Raw genomic sequence first — 15,437 nt, 5'->3', positions numbered from 1 at the left:
AGGGGAAACTGCAGCCCCTATGGGTCTCTTCAGACTTGTGCTACCTCCTGAGGAGAGCGGAGCAGCTTGAAGCCAGTCTGCACTGCCCGGGGAACGGGGTTGTGATCCAGCATAATTGCTGGGTCCCAGCCTCACCTTCCACTCCCCACCTGCACCTGCGGTTGCCCACCCTCCCCCGCCCTGGAACGCTTTCCTTCTGCCTCCTCTCCGCCCACCCTAGAATCTTGCATTGGCCAATGCAAGGCTCAGTGCCTCTGTTGGCGTGAAGGCTTAAGTCAGCCTCCACAGGCCGGCATGCTACCAATTCATGGATTGTGCCCAAAATGTGTCATAGAGAATGTAGACAACCAGTTTGAACCTACTATGCACAGCTCCCTTGGCCTGACAAAATATCAGGTGCAGTAAGCACTGTTCCCTTTAAGTTGCATAGTCATGAGGTAGTGCAGCCCAAAGTCCTGGCAAGCCAAGCTTCTCAAGAAGTCTGACTATAATGTATCACATTATTGCTGTGCACCCAGAAACACCATGGGCCTGCCGCACAGCAGCAAAAGGGGTCTGTGCAGTGACCATAGGTAATGAGCAGGCCATGTGGGTTCTGAGAGTGTTTGGAAAACTAGAGGCTAACTAAGGGCCAATGCTTCCTGCCTCTGCTTCACTGATTGAATGGGTCCAGGGCTAAACGGGGAGGGGGGGAACTTTGTAGATATCCACTGCCACTTTCCTGGGAAAACCAGGTGGGGGGTGCTGGAAGAAGGGTCTCCACCCACAAGAACTTATTTAAAACTAAATCAAAATAGTGAATTTGAGCAGTTCTAAAGATGGGACAATCCAGTCAGTTACTAGTGAACATGAACTTAACAGGCAAGGAGCCAAAACAGAATGGTTTTACTAAAAAAAATCCAAGGAAAAGAGATTTAAATAAAATAGTGAAGTACTGCACAACAAGCAAACTGAGTAAGAATGCATGGATTTGGCTGTATGGCCACTACTTGACCAGCAGCCCAATCCTAACCCACACTGGAATAAGCAGGTCAGCTGGCCTGCCCCATATCCAGCGCGGGTTTGGGGCTGGCTGTGGTGCAACCTGGTGCAAAAGGAATTGAATTCCTTTACCCAGATAACGCCACAGTGGCCCTCATGGGACTATTTGGATCTGTGCCACCTAAAGAGGGGCACAGATCTGAGCATCATGGTGCTGGGGGTTAGGATCTGGCCTAACTGCTGGATCCTGGCTCCACCCCTGTCCTGGGCTCCCCCTTTCTGAGGAACAGGATAGGATGCAGCTTCCCTCAGTCAACTATAGCACAGTGGGGTACCAAGGGACAAAAGTGACGTCAGTATCCATAAAGATGAGTGCCAGAACTCTGCACAGCAAGAACTCTGCATGGTAAGGGATAAGGGATTATGATTATAAATATTAGCTTAGGTCAGGGGTGTCCAAAGTTTTTGATAGGAGGGCCACATCGTCTATCTGACACTGTGTTGGGGGCTGGGGGGGGAAAAAGAATAAATTTACATTTAAAATTTGAATAAATTTACATGTTTACATAAATGAATATATTAAAGATGAACTTATATGAATGAATGAAGGTTTTGCAATAGCTCAAGGCCTATAAAAGGCCTTGCACAAAGCAAGGCTGGCCTTTCCTTTGCTGCCACTACTGCATCACAAAAGTGAAACAACAAGTAGTGGAGAGAGCCCTCATCCCACAGCTCACGTGAGAGGTCAAACAGTTGCCTTCACGCTGAGAGCAGTTGCGTCTGGCCAGTGTGGGCTCCAACAAATCTCCATAGGGTTAGAGGCTCATTGGAGACTGGGGGCTCCCTGAGGGCCGCATTGAGAGGCCTCGAGGGCTGCAAGTGGCCCCAGGGCCAGGGTTTGGGCACCCCTGGCTTAGGTGAACATCTGAGGAAAGCTCTAAGACCATAGTCTCCTAAATCCTTCCTTGACAACCTGGTGTAGGGAGAGTGTGACAAAAGGAAAGAAGAGCTGAGATTGTCATCAGACTATATTCTTGAATCTCCTGCTATGTTTAAATGAAACCCTTGAAGAGCTCCTATAAACCTTCTGTGTCCCATACAGCAGGATATTCCTAACTTTTAGTCCTGTCTTCCCAGATTCAGAGAAAGAATAACTGTTAAGCTATAAAATAATAAATGAAATTTGAATATGAACACCACGTCTGACAAGGTTATGAAATTAGGTAATGGATAAGGAATTGTGATTATAAATACTATATTAGTTTATGGCAGATGAGCTTCAATGTAACAGGCAGTGCAATCCTAACCTGTGCTGGAACAGGCAGGCTGGTGGGTCTGCGCCATATCCAGAACAGGTTTGAAGCTGCCTAAGACTCGGCACGAGGCAAGGGGAAAGTTTTCCCCTTACTCCAGGGAGAACCACAGCAGCCCCAATGGGTTTACTTGAATCTGTTTCACCTGATAAGGTGGCACAGATCCGAGTAGAACGAAGCAGCCTGGAGCTGCTCCACGCTGCCTGGGAGTGGGGCTAGGATCTGGCATAACAGCTGGATCCTGATTTCGCCTCACACTCCCTGCCTGCTCGCCCACTGTCCCACCCACACCCTGAAACACCTGCTTCCCACCCTCTCCATGCCCTCCAGGCCCCCGCACATAGGCCAAGTTTGGCCTATGTGGACTCACCTGCCGCTGCCGCCGTGGAGGCTGGATCTGGCCTCTGTGGACCAGCACACCTCCATGTACTGGCGTGGCTTACTCCCAGGGAGGCACAAACGTGCTTTCCAGCACATTTGTGACCTTCCTGGGCCAGCACAAGGGACTTGCGCTGACCCAGGGTGCAGTTAGAATTGCACCCTAAATGTAAAGTAATGCACCTGTGGCAAGAAATCAAAATTTCACATATATGCTGACAGGTTCTGAGCTACCTGTGATGGAAAAGTGATCTTGGGGTGGTGGAGAACAACTTTATGAAAGTGCCGATCCAGTGTGCAGCAGCTTTGAAAAAGGCCAATTCCATGCTTGGGATAATTAAACAAGGGATTGAGAATAAAATGGCCAATATTATTATGACATTGTACACATCAACGGTAAGGCCACATTTGGAGTATTGTTTCCAGTTCTGATCACCACATCTCAAAAAGGATATAATGGAATTGGAAAAGGTGCAGAAGACAGTGACCAAACTGATTAGTTTGGTCACCGGGCTGGGGTATCTCCCTTACGGGGAAAATCTACAATGCTTGGGGCTCTTCGGTCAGCAAAGAAAGCCTCTGATAGGAAACATAATTGAAACATATAAAATTTTGCATGGGATGGATAGAGTGAGTAGAGAGAAGTTAATTTCCTTCTCACACCACACCAGAACCAGGGGACAGTCACTAAAATTGACTGGCAGGAGAGTTAGAAAAAGACAGATTTATTTATACAGAGCATAAATAATATGCAGAACTCCTTGCCACAGGATGATGAGGTGGTACCTGGCCTACATGCCTTTAGAAGAGGATTGGACAGATTTATGGAGGAAACATCCATCACAGGTTACAAGCCATGATTTAATCTATAAAACCTCCAAGTATACATCTCACAGACCCTCAATTAACAGATCAGCACTTACCAATGGACATATGGTGTGATGTTCCAAATATGAAATAGGTTAAAGAGCAGCAAAATGCAGAATAAAAACCATTGGTAACTGGTAATGGCAATCCGCTTAACAATATTCCAGAGAGTCCTGGAAAAATGGATGTTTTAAAAAGCATACCAAAAGGTTTTTGTGAGATAGTGTTGAGGCATAAAGTTATTTATGCATTTTTACAGGAAAAAACCCCAAAGCCTTCCCCATTATTATAATTAATAATTATTTTATAGCACTTCTCTGTATATTCTTTACAATTGCTCATTTGTTGTGATACTCAACCAACATTTCAATCCCAAACTTCAAAGAGTTCAACAGCAATTGTCATACAATGGTTTGGTCTTAAGTTCTAGAGCAGTGATTTTCAACTTTTATCGTCTCATGGCAAACTGACAAGGTACTAAAATTGTTGTCAAGACACACCATCAGTTTTTTTGACAATTGACAAGGCACACCATGCCTTGAATGGGGGGGGGGGTTGATGGGGGTTCACAACCCCCAATGGCCCTACTAATAAATGACTCTTCCCTAAACTCCCATGGTGCACCTGCAGAGCATTCGTGGCACACCAGTGTGCCATGGCATAGCGGTTGAAAATGGCTGTTCTAGAGGAAGAAAAGGGATCTGTCACCACTAGGATTTTATTGAAAATTGCCCTGCATAGTATCACTCTATCCCATCTTGTAGAAGGAGAAAGGAAGGAGGGGAAAGGAAAAGAGTTCTAGCTCCAACATTGAATTCTGGGAGTGTGGCGGGGAAGAGAATATGGGGAAGGTGAAAGGAAGAAAATGTTTGAGAAGGGTAGCTCAGGTAAGTGAATTTGCAGGAAGGTGATCTATCTTTCCTAGATTACAGTATTGTTTCTGCAAGGCTGGAATTAATTCCATGTACGTTGCAATGAGCTCAAGGAAAAAATATTGAATTTAAACTGGAAAGTGCAAATCTGCACTTAGCCATAAAATTCACTGAGTAACTTTGGGCCAATCAATATCTTTTATCCTAGCCCACTTCAGAAAAGTGTGCAGGGATAAAACTGAATCATCCAATGTACGATTCCCTGAGCTAAGGGAAGAAACAGTCAAATACAAATGTAATATGTAACAAATTCAAGTATAATATTTTATTAGAAAGTTACAACCCAATCCTATCCTTCTCCCCACTCCACTGATGCAGCTGTGTTGGAAAGTCTTGCCATTTGTCATTCGGTATCCCTGTGACCTTCTGGTTTGGCAGGAACTCTGTGTGCCATCACCACTGCTGCGTACAGCACTGCTCCAGGCTTGCCACTGGGAAGCCAGAAGTATGCAGCTCTGCATGCAGCCGGCAAGCCGTTTGAGATGGCCATAAAGCATGCCCTGCTGCACCCTGCCAGTGCTCCTGCTACTGCTCCCTCTTATGGAAAGATTAAGCAATTTAAGGAAGCAGCCAGGCAAGCCAGGAATAGGAAGCACAGTGCAGTGGACTGATCCTGAAGCACCCCCCTCCTCCTTATCTTCACTGCCAACACCTTGTGGCCACCCTTGTTTATAACTGACACATCGTTCAAGCAAAATGACTACAGATCATGCTGCAGGCAGTATCTGCTACACTTACCACTCTGCTAATCAATGTAAAGGTGATCAATATAAAGATGAGGAGGAATATGGGCATTCTGTCTCCTCTTATTCTGGCCCACCTGGCCTTATTGACAAGGAGGTGGAGGTGGAAGCAGAGTGATCCTGTTCTATTTGACAATGGAAGTGGATCAAACAGACAGTATAGCTCTCTTCCTGCAACACTACCACTATGCTTGTAGGCACCAGATGGTGGTTGAATAGGTGGTGGGCCAGAGAGGAGTGAGGGTTACATTCAGGGAGAGGGGCATCCCTCATCAGTTTGTCACCCCCTTTAGCCCGCCATTCAAAACAGCCACTTCAGTTAGCCTCGTGGTTGGTCTGGCCCTGAATTTAGACAGATTTGATCCATATTGTAAGCTAGCCAGAAAGGCTGGTGAGCCTGAGAAGGAAGGGTCAAGTGAAAGATCGCAGGCAGGAAAGCAGGCAAGATGCTTTCTGCACTATGAAGATTTCTTTTCACCACAAGGGGTTCTAATGCATGGCAGATTCATTTAAATACCATTTTTACTTTTTATACTAAACAGTTGTGTACTGTACAGATGTTGCTTTTATACTAGTAGCACAAATGCTTTTGGCACATACAGTACATGTAATGAAGCCTGAATTTTTCCAGACAAAATAGTCTCATTTCCAGAATTAGAAGATCTCTGCTCTTAGGTTATGGTTGCAAAATTGCTCCTTTAGTTTAACAATCCCCAATACATTTGAATTCATTCTTTTTATACTGTTTAAGGCAGTGTTTCTCAAACTGTGGGTGGTTGTGAGCCAATTTCAGGTGTATCCTGAATAATTTGGCCTAAGGCAGTGATTCTCAAACTTTTAGCACCACAACCCATTTTTTGGAATGAGAATCTGTCAGGACCCATGGAAAGTGATGTCATGACGAAGTGACATCATCAAGCAGGAAATTTTTAACAATACTAGACTGCAATCCTACCACACTTACCCAAGAGTCCCATTGACTATCATTGTTAAAAGCATATATACAGTAGCCTGTTCAAAGTACAGATCTGTAACATTTCTCCAAATGCATTCACATACCATATTATTATTATTTTTATTATTAAAAATAAAATATTGAAAGGAATGGGGACCCATCTGAAATGGGTTTGCGACCCACCTAGTGGGTCCTGACTCACAGTTTGAGAAACACTAGCCTAAGAATAATGGGGGATACACATGTAGAAATAAGAAAAAGAATATTTACCTTGAAAAATCTGTACCATCCCTACACTTATACCAGCATGTACGTCTCCTAGAAGCCATTCTGGGACACGATATGAGCAAAGCCATTTTAGAACAGGAAATATTTTGAGCATAATCTTCCTGAACCTGTCCCAAGAGAATCTGAAACAAATAGGGTGGTGCTACTAGATAATCTTTCTGTCTAGGAAAAGGTTTTTGCAAATTATGATTACATTTTTAATGACAGAAGTAAATTAAATTCATTATTAATTTCCTCTAATTCCTTTAAATATGTAACATTTATTCTCCATAACAAATTCAATGTCTGGTTCCTTTATATTGTCTTGTATGCAAAGTACAAAATATGATTATATTATTTATATTTATACACCACTTTTCAACAAAAAAAGTTCACAAAGCAGATGACACAGAAAACCAAATAAATAAATTGTCCACTGTCCCAAAAGTGCTCACAATTTAGAATGATGTAGAAGAAACACAAGCAACAGCCACTAGACAACATACTGTGTTGGGATGGATAGGGACAGTTATTCTCCCCTTGCTAAATATTAGACAAGTACTAACTGGAAAAAGTGCTTCTTCCTAGTGTACTAGTGCCTTACAGGAACTTGAAAGATAATTATTTTATTCTCACTGTTTTGCATCACACAGTACAGATAAAATATGTAACATCAGATGCAAAATGTACACATTAAATGTGGGCAACACCACAATACTAATAATACATATTTGGAGGAAAGTAACATTGATTGATTGGAGGAGCTTTGGCATGTTGAGGCCTCCTCAGAGTAAGAGAACATTTGTAAACAATGCTACCATTTATAGCATGCTTCAGGAAATTAGGATCTATAGTTTGATGTTATTACTTACTTAAAAAACAAAGTGTTTTATTGAACGGAACAAAATTCCTGATATGACATATACCTGCACTGGATCTTTCTTCTAACTCGAGGGCTCTCAGTATCCCTGTGGCTTTGTGAATAATGCTTTCTGTCATAATCATGTTGGAATTCTTCTTCATTGTAGACTTTTCTGTTAATATTATATGTCACCTTTACTGGATGTCTCTCATTGCCAACATCAACATTTCCATGCATTTAGTCTCACTGGTCCTGGCATAGTAACAAAATCAAGAGTTGGTATTGTTGTTATTGTTTTTAAAGCTTTTCCCTTTTGGGCTACAGTGCCCTTGAAAACAGTAATGTTTTGAAATGGACAAACAAGATCTTGGAGAATGAAATACTTAATCCACAAAACAGGAGCAGACGTATTACAGACCAATACATTCTTTATACATCATCTATCATGGCACTAGGGCAGTGGTTCCCAACCTGGGGTACATGTACTTCCAGGGGTACTTGCCAGGACCTTTAGGGATACTTGAAAAAGAATTGAGTAATGGTGGGAAAAGGCAGGTCTGTATTAGAATGCCTTGTGAAAGCTCCGGCAACTGCTAGCTTCTGGTTATCGAATTGTGTATTATCAGATATGGATCGGTAGTAGAAAACATATAAATTTGAAATAACAGCAACTATATTAATTACAGATATTCTGCTAATATGAAGGGTACAATTTATGGAAACGGGTTGCCAAGGGGTACGCAAGTGTAAAAAGGTTGGGAACCACTGCATTAGTGGATAGTTCAACAGGTTTCAAATACAGTGCAACAGAAAAATAGTCTCTGAAATCTCATATGGAACACATTGTCACATTTTACTTTGCATCAATTATCCATATATAGAACACATTCTCAAAATATATTAATACAATTACAGTGCAATTCTAATGGGCCCTACTGTTGCATTAACGCTAGTTCTGGTGGCAGTCGACACTTTATGGCGTTGTGAAAGGCACTCCAGGGTGGCAACAAAGGCAAAAGAAGTGCTTATTGGCTACTGGAAGGGGGTGGGTTCAGTAGCAGCAGCAGCAGCAGCTCCCAAATCCGAGCACCCTTCCTGGACCCAATCCCATGGGCTGAATCCACGTGGACCTGCACTAGTGATTTCAGTAGCACAGGTCCTCCGCACCACGAAGGCTTACTCCTGTGTAAAGGAACATTTGTTCTTATCCAGGAGACCTCCCAGACTGTCCCCCCCCCCAACAGAATGCAGCGTGAGCTGTTTTGGCGTGCTTGCACTGGTGGGAGGATGGATTGGGCTCCTTGTCTTTCAGATTAATTAATCACCCCCTGGTTCTACAAACACATCACTAATATAAGTTGGAATTCATACTGTGTTCATAAGTATGGACAGAAAAACAACAACAGAAAAACAATGTAAAGTACCCTTGAATCAGTTTTTATTACTGTTTTTTTAAAAATGATTCAACTATACAGTACTTGAAATGTGATCCATATCACTTGACCTTTGATATGTTTGTAGATTGTATGCCTGTCTAGCCTTAAATATGCCCACTCATAAATAATTCCTTTTTCAGAATTGTCCTGTTACTCAAACCTTTATGTGAAAACAAATCACATGGGGTGGGGAGTGAGCAGGCAACCAGATTAGTTAATGTTTTGTGAGCTGCCCCATTCTTGTATTTATCAACTCTGCTTACTTGTGGAGTGCAGATTTTAATTTATGTGAGCATAAATGATGAGCATGGAACAAAGCAACGACATCTATTCTGAAAGAATCCATTGTTTGTTGTTTAAAGTCTCATATTTCTTTATGTGTCCATAAACACACACTTTTTGTAAGGGGGGGGAATGGATGTATCTATCCTGTCTTGATTGTGTATACAAGAATGATTAAAGTGCAACAAACCCATATGTGAACATGTGGTCTAGGGTAAGCGTTCAAAAAAGTGCTGCTCACTTGTACCAAAGAAATAATGCTTACAGGGCAATGCTATATATGTATACTCAGAAGTGATTCGCACTGTGCTCTGTGGGCTTATGCTCACTAAATATGTACAGGATTGCAGCCTCCAATGGTTTTACTTAAGGTGTGAATAAGAACTATTAATAGTGTAAATGTGACCCAGATGAAGATTTGAATATGGTTTGAGAATGGTTTTCCCTTCCTGGTCACAAATTTTCTGTCCCTACCTCTCCTTTCCCTCTTTCCACCCGATTTACTCTCCATCTTCTTCAGCCTCCCTAGAAACTGTTCCCCTTAGCTTTTGCTTTGCTCTGACGCTTTCCCCCAAATCCCCCCCTTAATTTGAGCAATTATCAGATAGCCTCCTCATCAGCCCCTGCCACAGCCTCCTAAAGGGAAAAGTCAGGTTGGCGCCCCACATACTGAGGCAGGACTTGCTGTTTAACTCTCTGCCATTTCCTGACTAAATGAGGGCAAAAAAATGCCTTGCAATTTACCTCTAGATAATTTTCCAGTGATGTAAGTGTAACTCACACCTTTAATTTTCAGGGTTGTGGGTGTTTTTTTTTTAATAAACAAAAAGCAAAAGGCAAGTTATAGGGTCTTCCTTCTAGGTAGGTAGATATTCCATAGAGACCTGTGGAGTTACCATATATGGAAGAAAAGGCGGGAATTTGGTGTGGAGGGAAATTCCCTCCTCCTCTCAGACAACTGCTGAACAATGACAGTTGAGGAAAGCAACGGATTACCTCAGAGTCCAGTTTATTTGCAGGTTTAAAGGACTTGTCCTATACCTCCTTCTTTAACAGTGACTGGAGGATAAAAAAAATAGAGTTATTCTAAACAAGCACAGAGAACAGCTTGCCAAATTATCAAGCTGGCAAGAACCATTTAGTGACATTAAAACAATAAAAGTCTGTTTGTTGTTATTTTTAGGCTGCTTTTGCCACCCATAAATAAACCGCAGCAAAACAAGACACAGTAAATGATAGTGGAACACAACAGCAGCAACACAAACGTAATCACAGCAGCAACAAAGGCCTGGTAACAATTCCACTCAGGCCAAATGCCAGACCAAACTAGTTCTTCACAACTCATCTGAAAACTAGCCATATGGGGCTGTGCAACCCTCCAGGAAGAGGGAGTTATATTACCTAAATACTGCTGCCAAGAAGATCTGGTCACGTCACCACCATATTTCCAAACTATGGTTATTGTATGGGGTACATATATGGGATATCCAGTATGGGATATGGAGCAGGGCCTCTGCTGAAGAACTTAAGTACTGTACAAAGAGTTCAGTACTCAGGGCAGGAGGTCTGGTCTAGAGGGTAGAGCCTCCGTCTGCCTGAAGATAACATCCACAAGGTCGCCAGTTCGAGGCCACCAGCACCGTGCGACCTTGGAGCAGCTGACAAGCTGAAGCCGAGCAATTCCATCTGCTCTGAGCGTGGGAGGATGGAGGCCAGAATGTGAAGCCAGATCGGAATGAAACACCTTGAATGTAGTCGTTCTTGAAAGAAAGAACCTTTTTTGAAATTGTAAAAATCCCTATTTAATAAGGGATTTAATAAAAGCCTGCCTATGTAAACTGCCTTGAATAAAGTCTTGAATAAAGACCAAGAAAGGCGGTATATAAATACCTGTTATTATTATTATTCATATGTGGAGGCTCATATGGGAATTGTATCCAGGGTCAGTGCTATCATTAGGCCAACTAGGCAGCTGCCTAGGGTGCAGACCTCAGGGCAGTGCAGTACTGACTTTTGGGGGCACAGGTTTATTAACTCACTTAAAAATTCAACTGACAATTCATATATTTTAAAGATAAATACCACAACAGTGCTATGGAATATAATTTATTATAAAGTCTTATTTTAAAAAAATGAGGGGGGGTGCAAGTAGTTAGATTTGCTGAAAGCACAAAGGTCCTGATTGTATCTGTACAAAATTGCTGGATCTCAGTCTCAGTTTTGATGCTCCTTGCTCAAGAATGGCAAAACTCTGCAAATTTGATACTGTAATTACAACCATATTGGCTCAAAGCAATTGCCAAGTCCCAGCTTTTTTGATGCTGGACTCCAGGAGTGCTGCATTATTGGATGCTGAACTACTGGAATTTTACTGTACTTTTAAGATTAGTATCCTACATTATTCCTGCTTTGAACACTGAATATTGCTGAATTTAGCTAAGGGAAACCATACTTCAGGGAAGTGCTTTGCAATCCGTAATACTAGTACCACTAGTGGTATTTCACAGTATGGTAGGCAATTTTTGGCTCTACTGCCATGATGAACACATGGCACTGTCCTGACTGGGCTAGTGCTGGGTGAGCACCGGAGCTCCACTGCTCGGCAGTCATATGGACCACTGAGCAGTGGAGAGTTAGATGGAGGCATGGGGGAGGTGGGGAGGAGGCATTCCGAGGAGGAGGGTCTGAGGGAGGGCGGAAGAGGGCAGGTAGGACGTGTTTCAGGGGAAGAGAGCAGGGCGGAAGGGAGGCGGGATTGGTGGAGCTTCGATCCACCAGATCTAGAGCCTCTGTGTCAGGCTGGCCACCAGATACAGAGACTCTTGATTCTAACACCAACCTTTGGGTCCCTGTAGAATCAAGTAGCCCCACTGCAGGGCTACTTGTTTTACTTATGGAAAGGGGATGAAAGTCCTTTTCTCCATAGGAGCCACCGGCAGCTGCCTGGAGTGCACAATATGTGGCGGCAGCCATTTTCAGTGCCGCTGAAGCCCTGCACACCAGGCAGCTCGGGATTGGGCTGCCCCTCCTGTGCATAACTCTTATCTTCAGTGGCCGTAGTGGTACTGACAAAAGATGACACTTTACAATATTTAGAAAACTGGATCTTGCAAATAAATAAATAAATAAATAAACTAACAAGGTTGAAAAGTTCTGCCTTAGAATTTATTTCCATTCACTTACTAGGGGAAATCAAGTTACCAAACAAGGACTGAGACTATTCACTCTTTTGCAGTGAATTTGGAAGTAAATGCTGTGTAACCATAACTGAATGAGGCAAGAGTGACACAAACACTTCATGCAAATAGATATGATAATTTAATTAAGGTGCTGCCTGATGCTCTTTTGCAGGGTGGCCAGGGTGGGCCAGGACCAGATTAATCTTTAAGCACAACCATGTGTTTCCTGATAAAGTGGAGGTGGGGATGCAGAATAACTCTCCCGTTAAATCTACCTATCTTCCACTTTACCTTGCTGTGCTCTGCTGTTAAGAATGTTTTTCTCAGCCTGATGCCAATATCAGAGAGAGAGAGAAAAGTGTGTATTTAACAAACATGCAGTTGCCCCTAACATTTTGTTTAACCTGCAGAAGTATGACAGATGCAATTAACAACCTGCAAGTATGAGGAAGCCTTCCCTTTAAGATTGTGGAGTAACTGACTCAGCCAATTCGGCTGGCAAGTGATTTCTTTTTATCTTGTGAGAGAATGAAATACAGAAAAGAGGAGTATGTTTCCTTTTGGAATTAACTGAAAATAGCAGTGGAGGAGATGTCTCCTTTTTTCCTCCAATTTTGAAGGAAGGGCTAGGTTTCTCTTAATACTTATGAAGTATATATCTATATCAGTGGTTCTCAAACATTTTAGCACCAGGACCCACTTTTTGGAATGGCAATCTGTTGGCACCCACCGGAAGTGATGTCATTAACCTGAAAGTAATGTCATGGCTGGAAGTTACATCACCAGTTTAGGCCTAAGCCGTGATAATCAAAGGTTGCATTACACATCATGCTCGTGCTGTTATTCTGCATAGCTTGGAAGTCAAACATTCCAGCTCAGAAGTTAAAGCAGAAGGAAGACTTGGATCCTTCTCCAACCACACAGACCTCCCCCCTTTCCAGCATCTTGTTTTCCCACTTATTTAGGGCAAAGCACCATGCCTTTCTTCCACTGGGAGCCCACCTGCCCAGCAGCTCTGTATTTTCAGCTCTGTATTTTCAATGGCGGCTGAGCTAGATGCTACACAACCTGCCTGAAATTGACTTGCTGCCCACCTGGTGGGTCCTGACCCATAATTTGAGAAACATTGATGTACAATAGGAGATTGTAATGAAGTGAAAATAGGGAAAGAGTGGAATTCTTTTTGTTGAAAGGGATTTATCTGAACACAGATTTGTTCCTTGGGTAGGGCAACTGGGGAGGCAGTCCTGGGCTCTCATGACCATGACTGTAATAAAGGGGACCCGCACTGGTTGAGTTACTCTTGGCCTGCACCCTGCCTGCACCCCAATGGCGTAGCTAAGGGAGTGCAGGGGGTAGCAGTCGCACCGGGCAACAAGCTTTGGGGGGGGGGCAACAAGCTGAGCTTGACACTAGAGGCCAAAATTGTGAAAAAATTGGTATGTACAAATAATACCATCAAGTTATATGTCATTGAAAAGGTAATTTAATGCAGAATGTAATGAAACAAACCTCATTGGAATATTCATATTCTATCAAAAGTTATGACCAATTAACCAGAAAACAAATGCAACTGCCTCATAGAACAAAAAGTGGATTTCTTTAACTCAAAACTGGCCTATGAGACTGATTGTTCTGAGAGCCAATGAGATGTTATTATGACACTGCGTGGAACCAATAAGGTGTTAATATGAGTCAGCTCTCATTTCCATGTATCATAATACAGCTACTCCTGCTAATTGGTAAGGAGGCACTTTTTCAAGTGGGACTCCTCTTATATTTAGCATGGAGAGAATAACTGTTCCTCTTCACCCCAGCACAGTGTCTCTAACCAATAAAGGGCACACTATTTATTTACTTAATTAAATCTGATTTTGTCATGGGGGGGGGCTACAGAATCTTTGATCCCAGGTACTTAGCTATGCCACTGGCTGGGGGGAGGTGGCAGATCAAGTGGGTGGTGAACTGCTGGGGGGAGGTGGCAAGTTTCCCCCAATTTGCGCTTTTTAAAAGCCCAAGTGTGATGTCACTTCCATTTGTGACATCACTTCTGGGGCATCATTTTGAACTCTACACTGGGCTACACGTTCATTAGCTACGCCACTGCTGCACCCTTCTGGAGTGTGTGTTGTTGTACATTATGTACATTATGTGAGTGTTGTACACATAAATGTTATGAAGTGTAATAAAGAGATAATATTTACTTTCTGAACATTTTACTTAAACTTTTTAGTCATTGCATTGTACAGAGTAAAGTATAAGAAAAACATGGTTGAGAAGAAAACGCAGAACACACTGAATGAAAAATTATTTCCCTAACTTCTCATGAAGTAAAGTATTGGGATTCCCCCCTCTCCTTTTCTCATTCTTGTAGTCATCTGAATTCTTCCAACAAATGTGTGATACAACAAAATTTAATCTCAATCATGTCGCCCCTCAGGCGCCTCTTTTCTAGACTGAAGAGGCCCAAACGCTTTTACCTTTCCTCATAGGGAAGGTGCTCCAGCCCAGTAATCATTTTGGTTGCTCTCTTTTGCACCTTTTCCATCTTCACTATTTTTGAGATGTGGCGACCAGAAGTGGACACAATACTCCAGGTGTGACCTTACCATCGTTTTTTACAATGGCATTACAATATTAGCTGTCTTATTCTCAATGCCTTTCCTAATGATCCTAAGCATGGAATTAGCCCTCTTCACTGCTGCCGCACTTTGGGTCAATACTTTCATTGAGCTGTCCACAAGGACCCCAAGATCTCTCTCCTGATCTTTCTCAGACAGGTCAGAACCATATATCCAATATGAAGAGCGCCTTACGTGCTAAGAACAGCAGCATTTCCTGCTAAGAGAGTCCTGTATGTAAATGCTTCTTTCGTTCATCTTCACAGAATTGCTGCGTACTGTTGACACTGGCTGGAAGCCTCGATGAGACTGAACTGGAGAAGAGAGGTGGGGTTTCTGACCCAGGAGGTGTGGCACTAGGAGACGGAGCAAGCGAGCCCATGACTGGTTCCCCGTTGCCAAACACAGAGAGGAGAGCTGGCGTCTGCTGCGGGTGACGGTTCTCCCTTTGAAGTGCTCTCATCACCTTTCCTGGCCGCTGGTCACTGCACTGCACTCGAGCCCTTGGTCGCCGTGCCGCCGATTTGTTTTCGCCGGTTGCAGAGAAGGGCTGAGCGCAGCAGCAGGAGCCCCTTTGCAACCACACTCCAGGACTGTGGACCAGCCAGCGCGGATTGCACC

The 15,437-nt window shown here is 43.1% G+C and overlaps 1 protein-coding gene across 1 annotated transcript in view; it reads right to left on the bottom strand.

The window, feature by feature from the left end:
• The window catches only part of SLC26A8 (solute carrier family 26 member 8), a 40,236-nt gene extending 32,701 nt beyond the window's left edge, over window positions 1–7,535 (bottom strand). The window contains exons 1-3 of the mRNA XM_066624613.1: window positions 7,363–7,535; window positions 6,440–6,579; window positions 3,596–3,712 (exon numbers count right to left, since the gene is read on the bottom strand). Coding sequence (XP_066480710.1) covers window positions 3,596–3,712; window positions 6,440–6,579; window positions 7,363–7,535 — 430 coding nt within the window. The remainder of the gene's footprint in view (window positions 1–3,595; window positions 3,713–6,439; window positions 6,580–7,362) is intronic.
• Between the last annotated feature and the right edge of the window lie 7,902 nt (window positions 7,536–15,437).

Source organism: Tiliqua scincoides, chromosome 4, assembly GCF_035046505.1.
Source record: "Tiliqua scincoides isolate rTilSci1 chromosome 4, rTilSci1.hap2, whole genome shotgun sequence".
Taxonomy (NCBI): domain Eukaryota; kingdom Metazoa; phylum Chordata; class Lepidosauria; order Squamata; family Scincidae; genus Tiliqua; species Tiliqua scincoides.
This window is presented reverse-complemented; position numbering and strand designations above follow the sequence as displayed.